Source organism: Ambystoma mexicanum, chromosome 3p (assembly GCF_040938575.1).
Source record: "Ambystoma mexicanum isolate Mex_15411 chromosome 3p, UKY_AmexF1_1, whole genome shotgun sequence".
Taxonomy (NCBI): Eukaryota; Metazoa; Chordata; class Amphibia; order Caudata; family Ambystomatidae; genus Ambystoma; species Ambystoma mexicanum.
The window spans coordinates 1,248,270,063-1,248,292,309 of NC_090925.1; the positions used below are offsets into that span (position 1 = coordinate 1,248,270,063).

The 22,247-nt window shown below is 43.9% G+C and overlaps 1 protein-coding gene across 1 annotated transcript in view; it reads left to right on the forward strand.

The window, feature by feature from the left end:
• LOC138581410 (nicotinamide N-methyltransferase-like) overlaps window positions 1-6,470 on the forward strand; it is a 114,687-nt gene extending 108,217 nt beyond the window's left edge. Inside the window, exon 3 of the mRNA XM_069652726.1 lies at window positions 2,167-6,470. Within this exon, the coding sequence (XP_069508827.1) occupies window positions 2,167-2,605 (439 nt within the window). The 3' untranslated portion in view covers window positions 2,606-6,470. The remainder of the gene's footprint in view (window positions 1-2,166) is intronic.
• Window positions 6,471-22,247: the final 15,777 nt, after the last annotated feature.

Consider the following 22,247-nt stretch of genomic DNA (forward strand, 5'->3'; position numbering starts at 1 on the left):
AACTTAAATATGATGGACCATCTTCTGGTCACTACTACTGATTCTACAGCAGTACATGCAGTGGCTGTTAGTGGCTGCACCATTGGCCATAGATGATACTAATTAGCAGCTGCAGAGAAAAACTCTTCTGATTCTTCGCAGTTAGTGGTATATTTAGAGCTGTGTGTTATCTTTCAGTGGCCATATCAAATACTGCTTAGTAGTTGGAGAGAACAATTCCTTTAATTCTTGGTTGGCAAGAGGAAACTATATTCAGTGTCTGTAACCAAGTGTGTTGTCTTTTCGGGGCCATACCAACTACGAGTTAGCAATCGCAGAAAAAGGCTGTCATTTCTTGGTAGGCAAGAGGAGATTATATCCAGTGGCTGCAAGAAGCTTGCCCTCATGAGAATTGAAGTTGTAGAGAGATCGAACATGTGCCAGCCATACCTTAGAATTCCCCTTGGTCTTACACGATGCTGAAGATGAACTACCAGCAGGAATGTCTCCCCTCCTTACCTGCGTGATTCTCAGGCTGAAGTTATTCTGACCCAAAAGACTTGGGTTGCTTTCTTAGATACAAGCCCACTACAGGCTCTGGTTTCTCCCAAGGGACTGGGTACATGCCCCCTCAGCATGCTACCAACGTTCTACCTTAGTTTTGTTGACTTTCACTCCCCCCAGTGCCCTGGCAATAGCCCTAAGCAGGCCGAGAGCATGGCGCCTCTTTGGCAAAGATATTAATTGAGCTGCACTACTCAGTTTACCCCCCCCCAACTTCTCTCTGTTTATCTATCTTCAATCCAAAACAAAGAGGGGACAGCTGGAAGGTTTAGAATGAATCTTAAACCTCTAGCAATTGCTCTGTGAAACCCTGCAGACCATCATTCTTCACCTGCCAAGACATTACAGAAAGAGGAAATACCATATGCAAATCAGACTTGGTGCCACCCCCAAAAGGGCAGTCCAGCCCAAACTGATAGGTCACATGTCTTCTGCACAAGACCACAAGCATCCCTAGACAGGCTTCCGCCTCATCTCTCTTCAATCTCCTTCTGCTCCCCAGTAAACACAGCAACTCTCTGCAGCACCAGCCTAAGATCCTTGTGCATCCTTTTCTGTTTCTACTGACTTACATTTCTAAATAAGGTGTATGATTCGCTGGCCCCTTTCCCTTTATTTCTATGTTATCAGTGTTATGGTTCCACTCATTCCCACGTGTTTCCTCTTCCCCACTTATCACTTCCTTGTGTTTTGCATCTCTTGCTTTCTTATGTTCAGAAATAGTATGATTGGTTTGTGCTCTGTGAGCCTGAGGTTTAACAAATCTGCATGTCATTTAAAATCAGGCATGGTCAACACGGCAGCTGGGCAGCACAATCGGTTCCTCAGACATGCAGCTGGATTGATCCTTTGATATGGAGTCTTCGGTTCTGTATGTACATTGCTTGCTTGTTCCCGGTTGTTTGCAAGCCACTGCTCCTCTCTGTTGTCCTGTCCCTAATCCTTCCCCAAAGCACAAATCTCTGGGTGAGAAATCCTCTCACTCTTCAAGTGGGCTCTTGGACTGTATTAAACAGTGTAGTTTAATTCACTACCTCTGTATTGTCTGCTGTGCAATCACCAACACAGCTGTTCCAAGTACTTCTGATTTCTGATATCAGATATCTGATGAGACTCCCATGAGCGGAATCCCATTGTGCTACATATATAACCTGTCTTCTGTTGCTCAAAATGTTTAGCAGAGGTTTGGTGGACTCTGGAGCACCCCAGCCCACATATGTTATCTCCAAGAGTTGTATCAATTCTCCTGGCTCAGAGTGCCTGGCATCTCCCACAGTCCACTAAATGTGTCTCAGTCGCAGTGTACAACAATGAAAGATTCCCAGAGTTTACCTGCACGTCATGAGAGGCAAACCACATCAATCGCTAACATCCTTGTGGCCCGCCTGCAATACAACCAATTATCCCAGTAAAATATAAATAAAAACCAGAGGAAATGAATACAAATGCAGCATGAATGATGATGCTTGTGGAGTTACAACCACTTGGCTATTAGGCTGTACATACAGTACAGATGTTATCAATTTTCATAACATTGTTTGCATGTCTGAAAAGCAAAGAAGGAAATGGAAAGAAATGTTGAAAGGAGACACGGTTAACAATTTGTTAATGCCTTTGTTTTAGGGAAAAGTGGATGGAGAAGCAAGAGACGTTAAGAAGAGCCATCAAAAAAATTCTACGGAGTGATTTAACAAACAGCAACCCTTTGGCCCCAATAACTTTGCCGCTGGTTGACTGTCTTCTTTCAATGCATTATTTGGGGTGCTTTTACCTTGAAAAAAATTCGTATTTGTGTGGATTACAAAATATCACTTCTCTTCTAAAGACAGGGGGCTATCTCATACTGGTTGAAGCCCTTGAGTGTACGTATTTCATTGTCGACACGTGCAGGTTCCCTCATATATGTATAGATGCAGAATATGTGGGTGAAGCTCTTAGCAAAGCAGGCTATGTCATTGTGAAGCAAGTAAAGATTCCAAGAATTGACCAAGAACTGTTTGAGACAACAGATTTTACTGCTGTTCTGATCACGGTGGCACGCAAAGAACAACATCTCCACTAATTATAGAATGACACAAGAAATGCAAAGCACTAGGATCCTTATTTGTGGTGATTAAGCTTCTGCCCTTTGATTTGACACGTTCTAATTTTAATATGTAAATCCTAGAACTTCAAAGTATGCTTATTTTCCACCATTTCTTTCAAGGACAATAATGCTATTTGTAAAGTCTGATTTTGTTGTTAGTTTGAAATGATCTTGTTATTGCAAGTGTAGCCTGCATCTAACAGTTTTCAGAGAAAAGATAACTGGTCGCCTCCAACTGAGTATCTATCTAATCTCACAACAAATGCTATCCATTTTTAAAAGATACATCAATAGCATCCATATGCTACAAATTAACATTTATTTCTGTTTATGTTGCCTGCATCTTAAAATATATCTGTGATTTAATAATAACATTGTGTACTTGTATGTGTTTGTGCCCACTGCCTGAAGCACTCAGTGCATGTACTTTCTACATGTTACATGGTGCCTCTCTTATTTTCACACATATTTACACTGTATCCTGTGCATATTATTGATTCATCCCTGTAGCCATACATGCTAAGGAGGCAAAAATAAAAAGATCCTTTGGACTACTAGTCAGTTTCTATTCCCCTATAAAGTTGGTTGAACAAAAGAAATGAATGAACATGTTAAACTTCATATTGGAAACATGTAGAGCAATGGCCCCGGGTTCTTTGATAATTATGGGGGTTCCAAATGCCTGGAAAGAATACAAATGCCGGTTGCCTTAGTTATTCAGTTGATAACATTTTGTCCCCTAAAATATTACAAGCAAGAGGAAATCACCAGGGCATCATCTGGATAAAAATGTTTACCACCTATAACATGGGGATGCTGAATGGCAGAACTCAGCGAGACATTAATAGGAAATTTACATTATGCGAGAATTCCTCTACATCTAAAATTGATTCTCTTTTTGTTTCATTTTCACAACTTCACAGTTTTAATTCACTGACAAAAGAATATGTACAGTGATCACGCCTATTTAAGATTGGTTATGGCATCGATTTATCTCGGACTAAAGATAAATCAACATTTACAGGATTACAATGGAGTGTAGACTCCTGGCCGAATAGAAATGTAATGGCTTTCTCTAAATACATCAATTATCTTTCCCTGAAGTCTCCTGATAGAGACTGCAATCTAGCAATACACACATTTAAAAAATCTATATGTCGACTCCATGTTTTTTTGCTCAACACGCAAACAGTAAAAGTAATCTATGCTGAACATCATACAAATTGTGATCCAAGAATGAAATGCCAAAAGAAACAACTTAGAAAAGACTTGAGAGAACTTAAGGTGAGGTTACTTAAATAGGATGAGTGTATGATGAGGAAAAAAACATATCAATCTCATACCAGAAACTGGCTACGCTTCTATAAAAATAACAGAAATCAGAGGTGATGTTCATACATGATGCATATTATTATGAAGAATGATTCACAGGCCTTTTAGAATGTTATGTACAAACTAGATGGTCATGAGCAGTGTAGGCAATTAGTGCCAGTCTCGGAAGCAGCCTGTAAATAACTTTTTCATCTTGGACTGTAAGCAAAATAGAACCATAATGAAAGAAACTAATAGGCAATTTTCAATTAGCACTTTTCACCATATGGGAGTTTTATTGGCATTTCGATCTTTAAGTAAATCTAGAGCGTCCAATCTGGATGGCTAGGTAAACATTATATCTGTTCAACAGGCCAAAACATGGTTGGATTGTACTTAACCCCTCTTTGATAAAATATTAGAAACTGGCATCATCCCTATCTCATGAAGAGAAGCAATCAGTATTCCTATCTTTAAAAGGGCAAAAATACAGGTTCTATCAATATTTCACCTGATTGCACTTATGGATTCACTGAGTAAAGTAATTTATAATTTGCCGTTGTGGAAATTGAAGGCATGTGCAATGAATTTTGCCATCTTAAGAGAGGCACAAAAAGGTTCTCGACAGAAGTGTTTCTAAACACACTGGCCAGGGATACCTCCAACAATGGAGGACCTCCTTTGTTTATGGCATTCATTGATTTTCCTACAACTTTCAATACAGTTTCTTGTAAATGACCCAACTTTAAATTTCAAGGGAGGGGCCTTGTGTCTACTGGGCTGATTTGTATTTACGGTCACAATGAGTGAATTAAAAGAAGGGTGTGTGTTGGACTCTATGCGTTTTAAAATCTATTTGGCAGATCTGTAGACCAATTTACAAGGAGCTCACACTTTTCCTCCTAAATTGGAAGAACATCATTTCTCCTTTTTATCATATAGGGATGACATCATCATATGTGACCATACCCAAAATGGCCGTCAACAGGGATTGGATACCATTGCTCTTTTTGCAAAGAGAAATCATCTGATAATTAATTTCAACAAATCTAAAATAATGATATTCCCTGCAAAACGTACCATACAAAACATCACTAAACAGGTTTGGTTTCTAACCAACCAGAGACTAGAAGTGGTCAGTGAGGAAAAATACTTAAGGACTGGAAATACATTCCACCAGGTCAAATCGAAAAATGCTGGCTACAAGATTTTAAAAAAGCCCTGGTATTGGGTGCCTTCCTCTGAATATTACCTCGCAAGATGGGAGGTTATGTGTTACTTCCTATAAAACTGTATAAGCAAACATATTATCGCTGCAACTGCATATGGGCTTGAGGTGCTGACTACTAATGTGGGTGTTTCCTTGGAAAAAATCAAAGGTGAAATGTGGCGCTGGGCACACAGTTTTCCCAAAAATACACCCACGCCTTTAATACTCATTGAGTTGGAACTGTCAGCCCTAAGTACAATATTTATTATCAGGAGTGCAGTTAGCATGCAGGCTCCAAAAGAGGACATTAATCATGTAATAAAAATGGCTATTCTGCAGTATAAATCTAGACAGCTCAGCGCCCACAGTGAAATAAATGAGTCCTTCCTCAAAAACATTAATTTGTCTAGGATTCAGAAAATGCTTTGGACAGTACTATAAACATTTTAAACTCAAAGGAAAATGGTTGTATCAGATTAATAACTTGCAATATCTGTATGATGTGGGATCGTATATAGAATGTGCGCTAGTGACCACTCTTATGATAACTCAATAATAGGATATTATGATCACAATCAATAACAAAGAGAAGATGGGTGGCTGCAGAAAAAAACACCTCCCACAGAGCTTCCCACAGAGTTCTGTACTTGGTACTTGATATAATGAAAAACTGGGAGGGTTATCAAGTCCTGCGCTCAAACCCTAAAAATTACAAAGTCCAAAGAGAGGGCAATATTGACAAAATCATTGAAGAGATAAAAGTCCAAGAGTTCTAGAAATTCTTTTTAATATGTAGAACAGCCGACACGTGTTTCGACCCCTGGTCGTTCTCAAGGCTGTATTCCATAGTAATTACATCGGATAAAAGTTTACAGAGAAATGCAAATATGCAAAGGAAAAGGAATATATTAGTTTTAGATACAATGATTCCAAAAAATTGAAAAGCATGTGTGGATTATTCATAAGTGCATGTATCAAATGTGAATCCAAAGATGCATGAACATAAGTAAAAGGTTTGAAAAAACATACCATATTTGAGTCACACCATCGAGACAAGTTGCGTCAGGTGGGTTCGGGGTCGAGGGGAAGACAATTGTAAATCTGTATTAAGTAATCGTGATTACAGCGAACCCCTTAATAGTATTCATAAATATCTTGGACTAACAGAGTCTCATTTTCTTATATAATAGTGTGATCACCCAGTGATTCAAAATGTACCAGAGAATGTGAAGCCACTCAATCACATACTTGTATAATAAAGTTGGTCTATTATCATCACCTCTATGTTTGATTTCAGAAAAAACAGTTCCTATGCACACCCATTCTTAATCCCGGTGAATATAATTTGGTGCTTACCAGCAAATTGTTGAAAAGGTCAAATGTTTTTTTTGTCGATAGATTAGATCATTAAGACCAATATCAGATAGATAAATAACTGGTGTTCATCAATTATGTAGGTCTTCAGGTTCTTAAGTTGTAGATTGTGTAAAACCTTTAAGCGAAAAACCAAAAATGTACTGATAAGTATCAAGAAGGCAAAGGATTGTTATAATCAGTACCGATGTCAAATGGATTGGTTGGTAACCTACCAGAATATTCTGAATGTTCATAGACCAGTCCGTTCTTCTTTAGGAGCCAAGTGTACTATGGCTTGAAAATGCCCAACGCGAAACAAGTCAAATCTTATTGCATGGAGGCGTTATATAGATGATGTTTTGATTGTGTGGAAAGGAACTTTGACATCATTTGATTCTTTTGTTGTGCAATCAGAAGAGGATACTACTGATATTGGTTTGGCCAATACTGGCACCAACTCTGCTGAAGATGGATCCACAAACCCAGTTGACAATGATACCACACAACCTGCTTTTAAACAAGGCAGACATTTTTTAGACCAAATACGCAGACACAGAAAAGGAAATGCTTGTTTAGCCAACCTCAAACAGGTCAGGTTTACAATACCACCTACCGGTCCTATAGTAACACCAGGCGTCACACCAGGGGCAGGAGAGGTGGGAAGCGGGAGTGGCAGTGGAAGTTCGGACGAGGATCAGGGACGACCAGGTATACTAACCCGGTCAGTTGCCAAGAAACGGCAAACCAAGTGATACAACCTGATTTGGTAACGACAACCTGATCTGGTAATGAATTTGTCAGATAGACATTTAACGCATGCAGAAGTTTCTGTGTTGAATAAAGGTTTCTCATTTGCACCAAGTATCAGCACGAATTATGTGAACTTTCAAATTGATCTGTTTAAATTTTTGAGAAAATTGAAATTGAAAAAATTATTTTCCACTCAGGTACAATTTTTTCAGGCCTTGATCATCTTGAACCCCCTTAGCACTTATTCTATTACAGATGTTATTAATATCGAAACCCTAACTTCTTTAAATCAGGAAATTGATACAAGTTTGGATACCATATGCAAGGATCTTGAAGTGAGACCCAGAAATTTGTCCAGTAAAAGAACTCAAAACAAGGTCCAAATTTACACCTCCTCTGGGTGCAGATAATGTGATAGAGACTTTTCACAGAGCAATTACGAAGGATATCCATCACTATTTGGATAGAAATCTTAAAAAGAATCAGAAATATAGATCAAACCTTACGAGGGAGGAAGTACAAGCTTTGGAAAATCTGACCATAGATAAATCTAGTACAATTAACGAGGCTGACAAATGGGGTAACATTGTGGTTTTGAATACTAAAGATTACATTTCTATGGCCATGACACATTTGACCACACCAAACTGTTACACCCCCTTGAAATCCAATCCAACCAAAAAAATTGTGAGAGACCTACTTACTTTGATTCAAATGTGGTATGACAAAGGGCTTTTAAGTGAGGAAGAGAAAGTCTTTTTGACCAATACAGATCCCACCGTTCCCACCCTATATTTTTAAGATACACAAGAACTACAATATACTTCCATCAGTAAGACCAATAATGAGTGGCATAGGATGGTTGACGGAGTGTCTCTCTCAATATATGGATGAGGCACTTAAACCCTATGTTCTTAAAATGCAATCTGCAATCATATATCAAAGACAGTGCACATGTATTGCAATTTTTCAAAACACTCAAATGGGAATCTGACTATTTATTGGCTACACTAGCTGTGTCAGCACTATATACAAGTATTGATCGCAATTTGGCTATTCAAACAATAGATTATACTTTCAAAGATGTATCTGCTTCTTATTCACAACATGTTCCGATGCTTAAAAGCTTTCTCAAATTCACATTTGAAAACAATGTCTTTATCTTTAATGACCAACATTATGTGCAAGTAATAGGGGTGGCCATGGGTGGAAAATTTGCCCATCTTTGGCCAAACTGTTCATGTCCCAATACGAAGAAACCCACATTGACAATCAAGAAACGTACAAGTCAAATCTTATTGCATGGAGGCGTTATATAGATGATGTTTTGATTGTGTGGAAAGGAACTTTGACATCATTTGAATCTTTTTGGTATTAGTTTCTCTGGTTCAGCGAGTGCTAATGCAATTGATTTTTTAGACTTACATATTTTTGTTGCGAATGCAGCAATACATACCAAAACATATCGCAAACCTACAGAGGTCAACTCCGTACTTTGTGCTCAAAGCAGCCATCAGAGGGACACAATTAGCTATATCCCAGCAGTGGAATTTCATGGAGCTAGAAGAAATTACAGCAAGGATGTTGATTTTGAAAAAGAATCACAACTTCTTATTGGTAGATTCACCAATAGGGGCTATTCTTTGCAAGATGTGAATAAGGCTGCTCACAAATATTATGGCATTAAACAATCAGAACTATTGCAAGTGTGTGCAAAAATGAAAATTGAAGATAGTCATATTTCAATCATTACACAGTTTCACGAGATTCTTCTACTCTGTATTGTATGGTATCCAAACAATGGCATATCTTAAGACTTGACAAAGATCTGTTACCTTATTTGACTGAAAAACGCAAATTCACATACACTAGAGCTACTACAATTAAACAAAAACTCAGTCCATCATTTTTGAATCTCAAAACACAGAATGAAAGTAATTGGCTCCAAAAGAATAATGTTTTTTTTTAATGTGGTAATTGTAATCACTGCCAGTTTGCTTATGACAACTGTCAAGCTTTCACAAACGCCTTTTCACATTAATTGCAAAACGTGTCATGTAGTTTATGCCATTATTTGTGCCTGTGGTAAGCTTTATATAGGGAGCACCATTAGACAGTTGAGAATACGAATAAGAGAACATTTGGCGAGTTTGAGGAGTCCAGAACCAAAATCTCTGCTGGCAATTCACTGGCAAAAAGAACATCAGGTGAACAATAAACAGGATATTAGATTTATTGGACTGATGAAAGCTAAGAGAGGCAAGCGAGGTGGTAACCTGGAACTGAAATTGAGACAAATGGAGAGTAAACCTATATGTTTCATGAGAAGTACGGTAATTGGACTCAATTGTGATCATGAGATGCACGTTTTTTTGTAGCAATCCACCAACTAATTAAATAACTGTGGTAATCAGATGTTGTAAATGGAATGAGAATTGTGAAGCCATCCAATCAGTACCACAAATCTCCAATAACATTTTATCGATATTTTCTGATATGGAGCGGACCGGGATTCATTGGCAATATAGGGGTCCCAACAATACACAAGGAAGTGCTTTCCATAGTGGATTCAGGCTCCGTGTGGGAATAACTATTTATTTAGACTGTAATTGTTTGACATAACCAACAATCAGATTCCTTTTCAAACTTATCAATTGCACTACTCCAACCATCATAGTCGCATCTAATAAAACAGGCGATTCTGAAGACTTTTTAAATTTTCGTTAGCCATTAGGGCCACCATTCACATCGCAACATTCCACCTTCTTCCTTTGCTTAGAGCCGTCATTTCGAGTTTGACTGCATATATATTTTTTGGGGTAATACCCTCTATAGCTATGTCCATAGGACCCAGTTTTCTAATGGATAATTTTCTAGTTAGCGTTTTGCCCATTTGCAGATTTTTACATTGTATCCCTTGAATTAACTTTTGATAATTTGACATATGCTATTTTTCCACATCCAAGATTTTACTTACCTAATACAGTGGAATGTGTACACTCACACTACAAGTCCTACACCATACGTTTACATTACACGTCACACGCATTTGCGTGTGACGTCATCGAGTCATCGCGTAACAGTGCGTATTTTTCCCGCGAATAACTGCGGTTCACACGGGATTAACCCCGCAATCTCTATGACAGAACTCAAGGTAAGTATGCCCAGGGTTTTTCCTATTTTTTTCGGGCATAATATATGTAACTAGGACTTTTTTCTTATTAAGTCCACTAAAGAATATCAGACTCCTTTTTCACCAATTCAACCTGGGGGCCGCGATTATTATTCAGCACATGAAATTGGCTGACACTTATGCACCTTTGTTAACTACATCCAACATAGTGTTGCAAACGGTGTGAGGAAATCTCACATCAATAGGAGACTTCTTTAATAACGGTCTAATCACTAATATCCACATTGGTACTTCATACCTTTGGCTAACATGACAGTAACTACTATTAATAATTATCATAAGGATAGCACCAATGTGGGGCGTGGCTAACCGCCATGTGAAGAGGACGTGCTCTGGGTGCGCTCCGTCCGATGCGACCAACATAAGCTGTTTTTCCTACTTAAATGTGAACCCCTGAAGCCTGCACTCCTTCTCATCGAACGCTGCTACCATCCTGCACCCGCTGGCTGTTTTTCCAAGCCCGGAGGCACCCTATGAAGAAAGAGCTGCCGCACGGAAAATCGCCGCCCACCAAAGCCAAAATGGCGGCTCCCTCGCGCTGAGATACGCGGCAGCCCTTACACCAGAGCCGCGCCCGGACCGCGGCGCCGCGCTAGCTGAGCTGATCGGATACGGTGCCTACGATCCTGCCTGACCTGGATGCCCGGCCGAGAGAGGAAGCCCTTCAGCCGCGTGCATTGCCTCCAGTGCCGCTGACGGAGTCCCGAGCGGCCTACCCGCCCTGCTCCTCCTCATCAACCCGTGCGGGGCCCGGAGCCCCGATACTGCACCTGACCAGCGGAGGGCACACGCGACTCGACACGCGAGCGGAGATCGAAGGGCGGCGCGGCCTGGGTGCTGCACGCAGCCTGCCGAGAGCGGAGCCCCTGGAGTGGTGGCCGGAGAGAAGAACGGAAGGCCCGGGCGTCGCTGAGCCCACGAGGTGAGCCGGGGGAAGACCTGCATTCCCCCACCCCCTTTGCCCACCATATCCTCTGGAACCCCGAGGCGTAACACCCCGAACGGCTCCATCCGCCCCGGGCCCACGCTAGCGTAGACAAGATCCGCCAGGCCCTCCGCCATGTCCACCAAAGGAGCCAGGTCCAAACAGCGCCAAACCACCATAGATACCTTCACTGCTGGGGGCCCCATCGCTTCCGAAACCTCTAGCGGCACAACCTTGGACGCACAACCCGACCTCCCGGGAACGGCCACTGAACCTAGCAATGCCCAAATCCTTGAGGCCATTAAATTGTTCCAGACCACCATGGAGCAAAAAATTGACGCAGTGGCCATAGATCTGGGCCTCCTACGCCAGGACGTCCGCTCCTTAGCCGACAGGACTGATACACTTGAGGCTCAAGTGCGCGAAAATACAGAAACCAAAGTGGAGCTCCGCAGAGATGTTGACGAACTGCGGCAAAGAGTGAAGAACTTGGAGGAAAGGGCCGAAGAGGCAGAAGGGAGGGCACGCCGAAATAACATCCGCCTCCTGGGCCTGCCGGAGGGCATTGAGGGATCCGACCCCACGAACTTCGTGGAGAACCTTATGCTACAGGAGATTGGCGCCGAGAAACTGTCCCAAGGCTTTACGATCGAGAGGGCCCATAGATCCCTCACCAAAAGACCCCCTCCTGGCACCCCACCCAGACCAGTAATAGCGAAGGTTCTTAATTACAGAGACCGGGAGACCATCCTGGCCTACTCGCGGTCGGGCGGCCAGATCCTCAGAGACTCGGCCAAAATATCCATCTACCCCGACTACACCTTCCAGGTCCAACTGAAGAGGGCTCAATTCATACATACCAAAGCTAGATTGAAGGCCGCCGGACTGCGCTACATGCTCCTCTATCCCTCTAGATTGAAAGTAATACGCAACAACAAAGCCCACCTATTCGACACTCCGTCTGAGGCCCGCGACTGGATGGATAGGGAACAGATCCCCGACATAGAGGCGAAGGGGCGACGACCGCGCTGAGCCACACCACGCTGGCGGCGCTGGGCCCGAGGACCCCCATGGTCCCCTCCACGCAAGTGCCAGCTTGTCACAGCTGAACAGATCCTTAGCAGCGAGGCACCAGAGTCGAACACTCTTCCACCCCCGGAATCTTTTCCTGTTTTTTTTTTTGGGTATACCCATACCCGCCCGTAGGGCACCAGGCGACCAATGCACGGTCTAATGGAGCAGAAACGGGATAGTCATGACGGGGGATACCTCGCTCGACTTGTTATTAGTTTGAGTTGTTTAAAGTTACGGGGGGGAGGGAATATGGGAGTTGGCACGAAGGTTAGGTGCCGGGGAAGGGAAACCACTAGACCACTGACGTCCAGAATACATAACCCGAGGACCACTCAGCCCCTAAGCCAGGCGACACCCAAGCCACTGAGTGGGGGAACAAGAGGCAGTTGCTTCACAGTTATGTACCCTTATCTAAGAGCGCTTAGACCACTGACATCCCCTACATGCTTCTTGCCGCTGACACGGCCCCTACCTGCACCCCCAAACAGACGCTATACCCCCTATTACCCATGGCTGCCACGATAAAAATCATCACGTGGAACGTCAGGGGCATGAATAGCTATGTGAAACAACGTCGCGTCCACGCATACTTGAAAAGGTGCAAAGCCGGGATTGCCATGCTTCAGGAAACTCATCTCTCTGCTGATAAACTTAAAGCATTGGCCAAAACTTGGCGAGGAACCTTGATAGGATCCTCCTACTCCTCCTATGCAAGGGGAGTCTTGATATGGGTTGACCCAACCACCCCCTTCAGACTAATAAGCACAAAGACTGATGATGAAGGTAGGATGGCACTAGCGTTTGGCACCATCGAAGGCAGAGAGGTATGCCTAATTAGCACCTATGCACCCAACCACGACGCTACCGCTTTCTTCCACTCCCTATACCCAAGGCTCAGCCCCTACAGGGACGGCGTCATGATTTGGGGAGGTGACCACAATTGCACCCTAGACCCTCTAAAAGATAGATCTGATGATAAACATACCCGCCCATCCCCCCCGGCCAAGATTCTGTCCAAACTGACTAACCAGCTGTTACTCCGAGACTTGTGGAGAGAACTGCACCCTGATCAGCGAGTTTTTTCCTTTTACTCCCCTCCCCATGCTGTCCACACGAGGCTGGACTACTTGTTTGTAAGCCAAGAACAGCAAGCTATGTTTAGCGACGCCCTCTACCTGCCCAGGGTCCTGTCTGACCATTCCCCGCTGCTGGCCACCTGGGAAGTGTTCCCGCCTAGACCCCCGATCCCCACTTGGAGGCTTAGAGCCGAAGCCCTCCATGACGCGACCCTTCGGGAACACGTAAGCGACTACACCGAGGAGTACTGGGAACGAAATTTGAATAGCGTCAGATACATGGGCACTGCATGGGAGGCATACAAGGTAGTCATAAGAGGGGAGATGATTGCGTCCATAGGAGGGGCCCGTAGATCCATCACATCCTCCCTGGAACGCTCGGAAGCGGAGCTGGGTGAATTGGAAAACAGGGCTGATTTAACCCCTGAACTCCTACAAAAAATAACCGACCTGAAGCAAACCTGTTTAACACACTGGGAATCCCTGGGTAAATTGAGTTATACTAAACACATTGAAAGAACCCACGCCCTAGGAGACAAACCCGGGAAACTCCTGGCTTGGTTGTATAAAAGTGAGACCCCCCGAGCTCCCATTTGCCAAATTCTTAAGCCGGATGGCACCACGGCACATACCCAAATTGAAATCAACTCAGTTTTTTCAGATTTCTATCATAATCTTTACTCCGAGACCCCGCCCGAGGCTGATACCAGCATTGAAGACATCTTAGACATCATTGAGCTGCCTAAATTAGACTCACAGATGGCCGAAACACTAGACGAGCCCATCACTCCCGACGAAGTAAAAGCAATCATTAGATCCCTCCCCTCTGGAAAAGCCCCTGGTACTGATGGTCTCCCCGGTGAGTTTTACAAAACTTACGAGGAAACTCTGGCTCCTCTGCTGACCCAGGTGTATAACGAAGCTTATGAGCGCGGCACCCTCCCCGACACCATGAGGGAAGCCGTTATCATCCCCCTTCTCAAGCCTGGCAAGGAAGGTACGGACTGCGGCTCCTATAGGCCCCTCTCCATGTTAAACGTTGACGGTAAAATCCTCACCTCTCTCCTAGCGAACAGATTGCGTAGGGTAATACCACACTTAATCCACCAGGACCAAACGGGCTATGTGCCCGGGCGCTCCATAACCGAGAACCTGCGGAGATTGCACCACGTTATATACAGCACGGAACTGAGGCCCCAGAAATACGCGGTCGCGTCATTAGACGCCACCAAAGCTTTCGATTCTGTGCGCTGGGAGTGGCTATATGCCACCATGATAAAAATGGGAATAGGACCTGTTTTCTTAAATTGGACTAAATTGATTTACACCAACCCATCTGCCAGGGTGCGGACCAACAAGACATACTCTGACTCGTGGTCTCTCCACAGGGGCACTCGCCAGGGATGTCCTCTCTCCCCGATGCTTTATATCATCGCCAGTGAACCCGTGGCCGCATACCTCAGACAGGAGTATGGCGATGGGGGCATTGAGATCGACGGGATAACTCATCTGGTCTCCATGTACGCTGACGATACCCTGCTATACTTACACAACCCCGAACACCTCTTGTCCTACATTCTTGAAACCCTAGAATGCTTCCAAATTCACACAGGAATCCGTATTAACAAAAGCAAGTCCTGCCTCTACCCGCTTGCTGCACTATACAGAGAAAACTTCAGATCCCTGCCCTCCTTAGATCTGCAATGGCAGTCGACCTCCTTCAAATACCTTGGAATCACTATACACCGTAACCCCCACACAGAACACATCCTCAACACAGTCAGAGCTAAAGATGCCCTAGCAAATTCCATGGACTTTTGGGGGAAGCTTCCGCTTTCCGTGGCCGGGAGAGCAGGTCTCCTCAAAATGGTAGCACTTCCACGCCTATTACACAACTTCACCAACGTGCCCTTCAACATCCCCCCTTCCTTCTTTAGAGACATCAATAAACTATGCAGGCAGTTCCTCTGGCAGGGGGGCAGGCACAGGGTAGCACTGGAAACACTTCAAAGACCCTACGAAAGAGGGGGTCTGAAAGTCCCCAATTTCGAACTATACTACCTTGCAAGCCAGCTAAGACATGTGATGCGATGGATGGCCGATGAGATCACCACAGATACCAGACTTCTCCAACCAGCTCTGACAGGCTTCCTACTCAGGGACCTACTCTGGGTCAAGGAGGACGCCCTAAGGCAGTACCCTTATCTCGTACAGCTCGGAACTCGGCTCTGGAGAAGGGCTTGCAGAACGTTGGGGTCCCCTGATCCGTACTCCCCACAGATCCCCATAGCAGCACTCATGACCCATCGCCCGTGGGGGCAACTGGAAACGCGAGCACAGTGGGAGCCCTGCGGGGTGGCCACCCTCGGAGACCTGGTTCAGGATCGGGTAATCCTAACATTCTCCGACCTGAGCGAGTCCTCGGAGCTACCTACAGGACAATTTCTGCTCCACAGAGCAGTGATCCAGGCCATGAAAGACAGATGGCCGGTGGCGACCATTCTTGCAGCGGAGGACGAGATTATTGAGACTATGTTAAACACCGCCGAGGGGGGCCACGAGACCTCACGGCTCTACGAAGCCTTAATGTTAGGCACGACCAGGAATGAGCTCAGGAGCAGAGGGAAGTGGGAGCACGAACTGGGCCGGGAATTTGACGACAAGGAATGGGAAGGAGTAACCCTTTATCACAAGAAAATCTCCAGAAACGCCCGTCTGCAACTTATCCAACTATACATTACCAACAGGGCTTACCTAACTCCGGAAACTATATCGTCTTTCAAGGGCGCAGCCATCCAGCTATGCCCTAAATGCAATGAGCCGAAGGCGGGAATGACTCACATGTTCTGGGGTTGCCCAGCGATACGCTCCTTTTGGATGCAGGTGCGGGGAAGGGTGGCAAAAGCAGACATTGAACTGGACGTACATAGCCCTGTGGCCTGCATCCTGGGCAGGTGCAGCCGTGATCGCAAAAACAAACCCCTAAATAGACTCAAAGACTTAATTTATATCACGGCTAAAAGACGCATAGCCATGTGTTGGAAGAGCCCCAGAGGCCCGATTGAAGCACAATGGTGGAACGACCTCACTAAGTGGTTGGCAGCCGAGACCGGAGCGTGGGAAACCGCTATCCACGAACAGAGGCTGGACTCCAGTGAGGAATTACATCGCTGGGTGTCGCTGACCGTGCCATTACTCCACCTTGGAGCGGTGGATGACCCCTCAGTTGATCAGCCAGCCCTGACCTCTGAACTGGCTCGATATTGAACAGTGGAGTTGATCGGAGTCTTGGGGGGTGGGGTGGGGGTGGAGGGTGGTATGGGGGAAGTTATGGACGTGTAATGTATATGCAGTACCTGATATGTTCGTGGTCTATCAATCTGTTGAAAATCAATAAAGAAAGTTTAAAAAAAAAAAAAGGATAGCACCAATGTATCCTATTATATTTATAGGCGTCAAGCTATTGAAAGCTGTGATTTTCGCGTTGGGTATTTTCAAGCCATAGTACACTTGGCTCCTAAAGAAGAACGGACTGGTCTTTGAACATTCAGAATATTCTGGTAGGTTACCAACCAATCCATTTGACATCTGTACTGATTATAAAAATCCTTTGCCTTTTTGATACTTATCAGTACATTTTTGGTTTTTCGATTAAAGGTTTTACAGAATCTACAACTTAAGAACCTGAAGACTTACATAATTGATGAACACCAGTTATTTATCTATCTGATATTGGTCCTAATGATCTAATCTATCGACAACAATAACATTCAACCTTTTCATCAATTTGCTGGTAAGCACCAATTTATATTCACGGGGATTAAGAATGGGTGTGCATAGGAACTGTTTTTTCAGAAATCAAACATAGAGGTGATGATAATAGACCAACTTTATTATACAAGTATGTGATTGAGTGGCTTCACATTCTCTGGTACATTTTGAATCACTGGGTGATCACACTATTATATAAGAAAATGAGACTCTGTTAGTCCAAGATATTTATGAATACTATTGAGGGGTTTGTTGTAATCACGATTACTTAATACAGATTTACATTTGTCTTCCCCCCCACCCCGAACTCACCTGACGCAACTTGTCTCGATGGTGCGACTCAAATATGGTATGTTTTTTCAAACCTTTTTCTTATGTTCACGCAACTTTGGATTCACATTTGATACATGCACTTATGAATAATCCACACATGCTTTTCAATTTTTTAGAATCATTGTATCTAAAACTAATATATTACTTTTCCTTTGCATACTTGCATTACTCTGTAAACGTTTACCAATGTAACTACTATGGAATACAGCCTTGAGAACGACCAGGGGTCGAAACACGTGTCGGCTGTTCTACATATTAAAAAGAATTTCTAGAACTCTTGGACTTTTATCTCTTCAATGATTTTGGCAATATTGCCCTCTCTTTGGACTTTGTAATTTATAGGGTTTGAGCGCAGGACTTGATAACCCTCCCAGTTTTTCATTGTATCAGATTAATAACTTGTCTCTAATCCAAATCAGGCTTCAAGAACGGCTACAGCACTATACAAAAATACATTCATTTCTTCCCACAGAGATCCAGCAGTATGACGTGCAGAATTTAGATGAAACTGATTAGAAACCTTAGAAAATATGGTGCCAAGGATAGGCATGGCAAAATGTGAACCTCCATGCCAACTATGCATGTCTGAAAATGTGCTGGTAACATTGTAGCATCTGTTCCATCACTGCCCCGCTAATGTCAAAGACAGAATTAACTGTTTAGTCAAAGTTGTTCGTAATGTACGTTTTTTAACAACTGACTCCTTCTGGGCACCATGCATGTATAGACATAAACTTGGATTATTGGTGGCAGTGGTACACTTTGGACATATAAATCATCACGCTGGAATGAACATTTATGAATCAGGATGCTTGTAATAGATTCTGCAATGAAATTAAATGAAATGTGATACATAAATAGCTTTTTGTGTATTTTATATACTAATGTTGTAAGTGTATAAGGTTTCATTTTAACCATATGACACTTGTTAAAACAAATATATATATATATATATATATATATATATATATATATATTGAATCATTCATTGTGGGTTGTCTTTTTTATTACATTATTTGATTTGAACACACCTGTATACAATTTAAAACCAATTTTAAAAACAAGTCACAGCATAATTTAATTCAATTTCAAACAATAATTTCCAATCGTAAATCAATACATTTCCAGAATCAATCAGTAGCTGATGTCATCTTAAAATGGCTTCCCATAATAATTCTGGACAACAATTGTTCTTTATATAGGTTGATCAGTATTGACCAATTGACAAATATATTCATAAAACAACTGCTTTCATCATTCAGAGCATCATAATCTATTAGTAGTTGGTGCATGACACAGACAGCCCACACACATGAGTATAATTAAATATTCAGCAGGTGTGCAATGCATTAAGGTTAGGTCATATCCCGAGGGTTTCAAAAATGTTCAATGCAATAAAATGTGAAACATGTATGTCCCTCTTTTATGAGGACATGGAAAACCTTTAACGGATACATTTATTGCATTGACAACATTGAATAAAGTTAAATATTCCTTACGATGTGTGGATGCGCTGGATTAAAGGCCCAGTCATGGCCCGATCACCAGAGGGACCTGGCTCACGTTAGCTTTGTGCCGATAGGTGTAGTGACGGTGGCCTCCTAGCTGTGTCATGCAGCTGCGGTCCGCTTCCAATGTGGAGGTGAGGACGATTGTGTCTTCCCTGTAGTAATGATCCAAGCTGACAGCGGATCCACAAGGACCGTGCTGGTCTGAATAGCAGTGTGCAGCGCCTCAGTGGAGTTTTGTGTCTTGTGGATGCCATTTCCGAAGACGATCGTGACTCTGCTGTATGAATGTGCCTTTGCATTACAAAGCTCTGCAGTAGCATGGTAAGACTACAAGACACTTCAAGTCCAGAGATTTCATTAGTGGTGGGAAGGGACTAGAGGTACTCCTTGAAGTTCATAGCGGGAGTGAACTGCGATGAGGAGGCTGCATTTATTTGATTGGGAGACCCGTTGGAGTGAGGTATCCTGGTCTTTTTCATGCTGCGGTGAGTGGATTGCGAAAGGAAACAAGGGACAGACTAGTCTGTCTTTTTCCTACACGGAGCTCTCATCTGGGGTGAAGCCCAAGGTCCCATTTACCGGCTCAAGTCATAAAAAAGAAAAGCTGGTGGCAGAGGGGAGCATGACTAGGAGTGAAGAGAGCAGTGACCACCTGAGCCTGGCAGTTGATATGAACATCAAATTAGCCCAAATGAAGTTGGGCTTCGATTGAGTGAATGAAAAGTTGGATAACTTATTTTACAGGGTGGACCACATGCAGCAACACATTGAAAAGGAAAGTGATAGGATTTAGTAGGCCGAGCACTGCATTGGGTCACTTGAAAATACTAGCGGAGATGTGTCAGGTTCTGCGGTCGCTAATGCAGTTGTTTGTACAAAGAATGAGGACTTGGAGGACAGATCATGATGCAACAACTCTGGGAAGTTGGGGCCCCTGAGTGGGTTCTACCGCGGAACATGGAAGTGTTCATGGAAGGCCTCATAAAAGAAGGGTTGGCTGAATCACCATTGTCCCTGCAATTTCTGGTAGAGCGGGCACACTGTGTGGATCCTAAGCCAGGCCAGAAACCCACCCCATGGTAGCTAGCTTACTGAACTACAGGGACATAGACACTATTCTTCATAGGGATAGGGAGCTAGGTGATCTTCAATTCCAGGAATCCAGAATCTCCTTTAATCTAGACTTCACCCATTCCACACAGAAAACTCATATCTCCTTTGTTGCCAGTTGCAAGAACGTGGTCTTTCCGTATGCCATGTTGCACCCCTTGAAGCGAGTGGTACACAACAATAAGACTCATTTATTTGTGGACCCAGCGTAGGCTCTTTCCTTTCTAGTTTCCTTACCTAAAAGATGATGTGGTGTTGGATGAAGTAGTGGACAAGATGCTGTTACATATTTGTTTATGTTATGCAACTTTACTCTAATGCGTTGCTTTGGCTCTTAGATTGCATTATTGGAAAGACTGTATATCAGCTGTTCAGGTGTTTGCACCATAATCAATTTTGCAAGGGTATGTTGATAGATGTAAGACCAAGCCTGATTTGCATATTGTCTTTTCCGTCCTGTAATGGGTTGGCAGGCAAAGGACGGTGGTCTGGAGGGTTGCCCAGAGCAATGCCAGAGGTTACGTTTCATTCTAAACCTTCCAGCCATCACCCCTTGTTTTTGCTTTGTCACCCTGAGTGTGACAGGTATGCCCAGACGTGGGTGCCGTTCCTGCTGGGCCTAGAGACCCAAGCTGCTCCTAAATGATGAGGTTCAACAAGGCCGAAACATGTCTGGGGATGCTTGTTGTCTCGTGCAGAAGGGATGTGACCTAGCAGTTTGGGCTGGACTGCCCCTTTTGGGGTGGAACCAAGCCTGATTTGCATATGGTCTTTCCCCTTCTGTAATGGCTTGGCAGGCAAAGAACGATGGACTGGAGGGTTGCCCAGAGCAATGCCAGAGGTTAAGATTCATTCTAAACCTTCCAGCCATCACTGCTTGTTTTTGCTTGTCACCCCGAGAGGGACGGGTTTGCCCAAACGTGGGTCCTGTGCCTGCTGGGCCTATAGACCCAAGCTGCTCCTCAATTATGAGGCCCAACAAGGCCGAAACAAACATGTCTGGGGATGCTTGTTGTCTCGTGCAGAAGGGATGGGACCTAGCAGTTTGGGCTGGACTGGCCCTTTTGGGGTGGGACCAAGCCTGATTTTCATATGGTCTTTCCCCTTCTGTAATGGATTGGCAGGCAAAGACCGGTGGACTGGAGGGTTGCCCAGAGCAATGCCAGAGGTTAAGATTCATTCTAAACCTTGCAGCCATCACTCCTTGTTTTTGCTTGTCACCCCCAGAGGGACGGGTATGCCCAAACGTGGGTCCTGTGCCTGCTGGGCCTAGAGACCAAAGCTGCTCCTCAATGATGAGGCCCAACAAGGCCGAAATTTGTCTGGGGATGCTTGTGGTCTCGTGCAGAAGGGATGTGACCCAGCAGTTTGGGCTGGACTGCACCTTTTGGGGTGGGACCAAGCCTGATTTGCATATGGTCTTTCCTCTTCTGTAATGGCTTGCAGGCAAGGAACGGTGGTCTGGAGGTTTGCCCAGAGGAATGCCAGATTTAGATTCATTCTAAACCTTCCAGCCATCACTCCTTGTTTTTGCTTTGTCACCCTGTAGTGCGTGTGTGAGAAATGAGCAAAAAGAACATGGCGCTGAGGTGCGGCCATTTTGGACACTCACTTCTATTACTGAAAGCCTACGTTCTCGTGGGCCCAGTGTGGAGATGTGCATTTATGCAGCGGAGGCAAGGTCACATAATGTTGTCAGTTGGGCTAATTGTAGAGAATAGTTGTTATATTGTCCGCCGAAGGACGGGACAGAAAGGGAGTCCGAGCATTCTGCAGGCGCAGTGATAAGGGGCCTGGGAAAGAAGGCAAGGTGGAGAAGCCGTTTTTTCCACTTCTAACTGAAATTTTCCACTCTGGGCTGCTCATGCTTATTGTTTGCTATTCGGCCGAGGGCAGTCTGGTAACCATTGAGAGGCGGGGATCTCCCCATAAAGAGAAGAGGTATTCCTCTTAGGAAGACAGATAGATTTGGAACCCGGGTGATGCAGTCTCACTGAA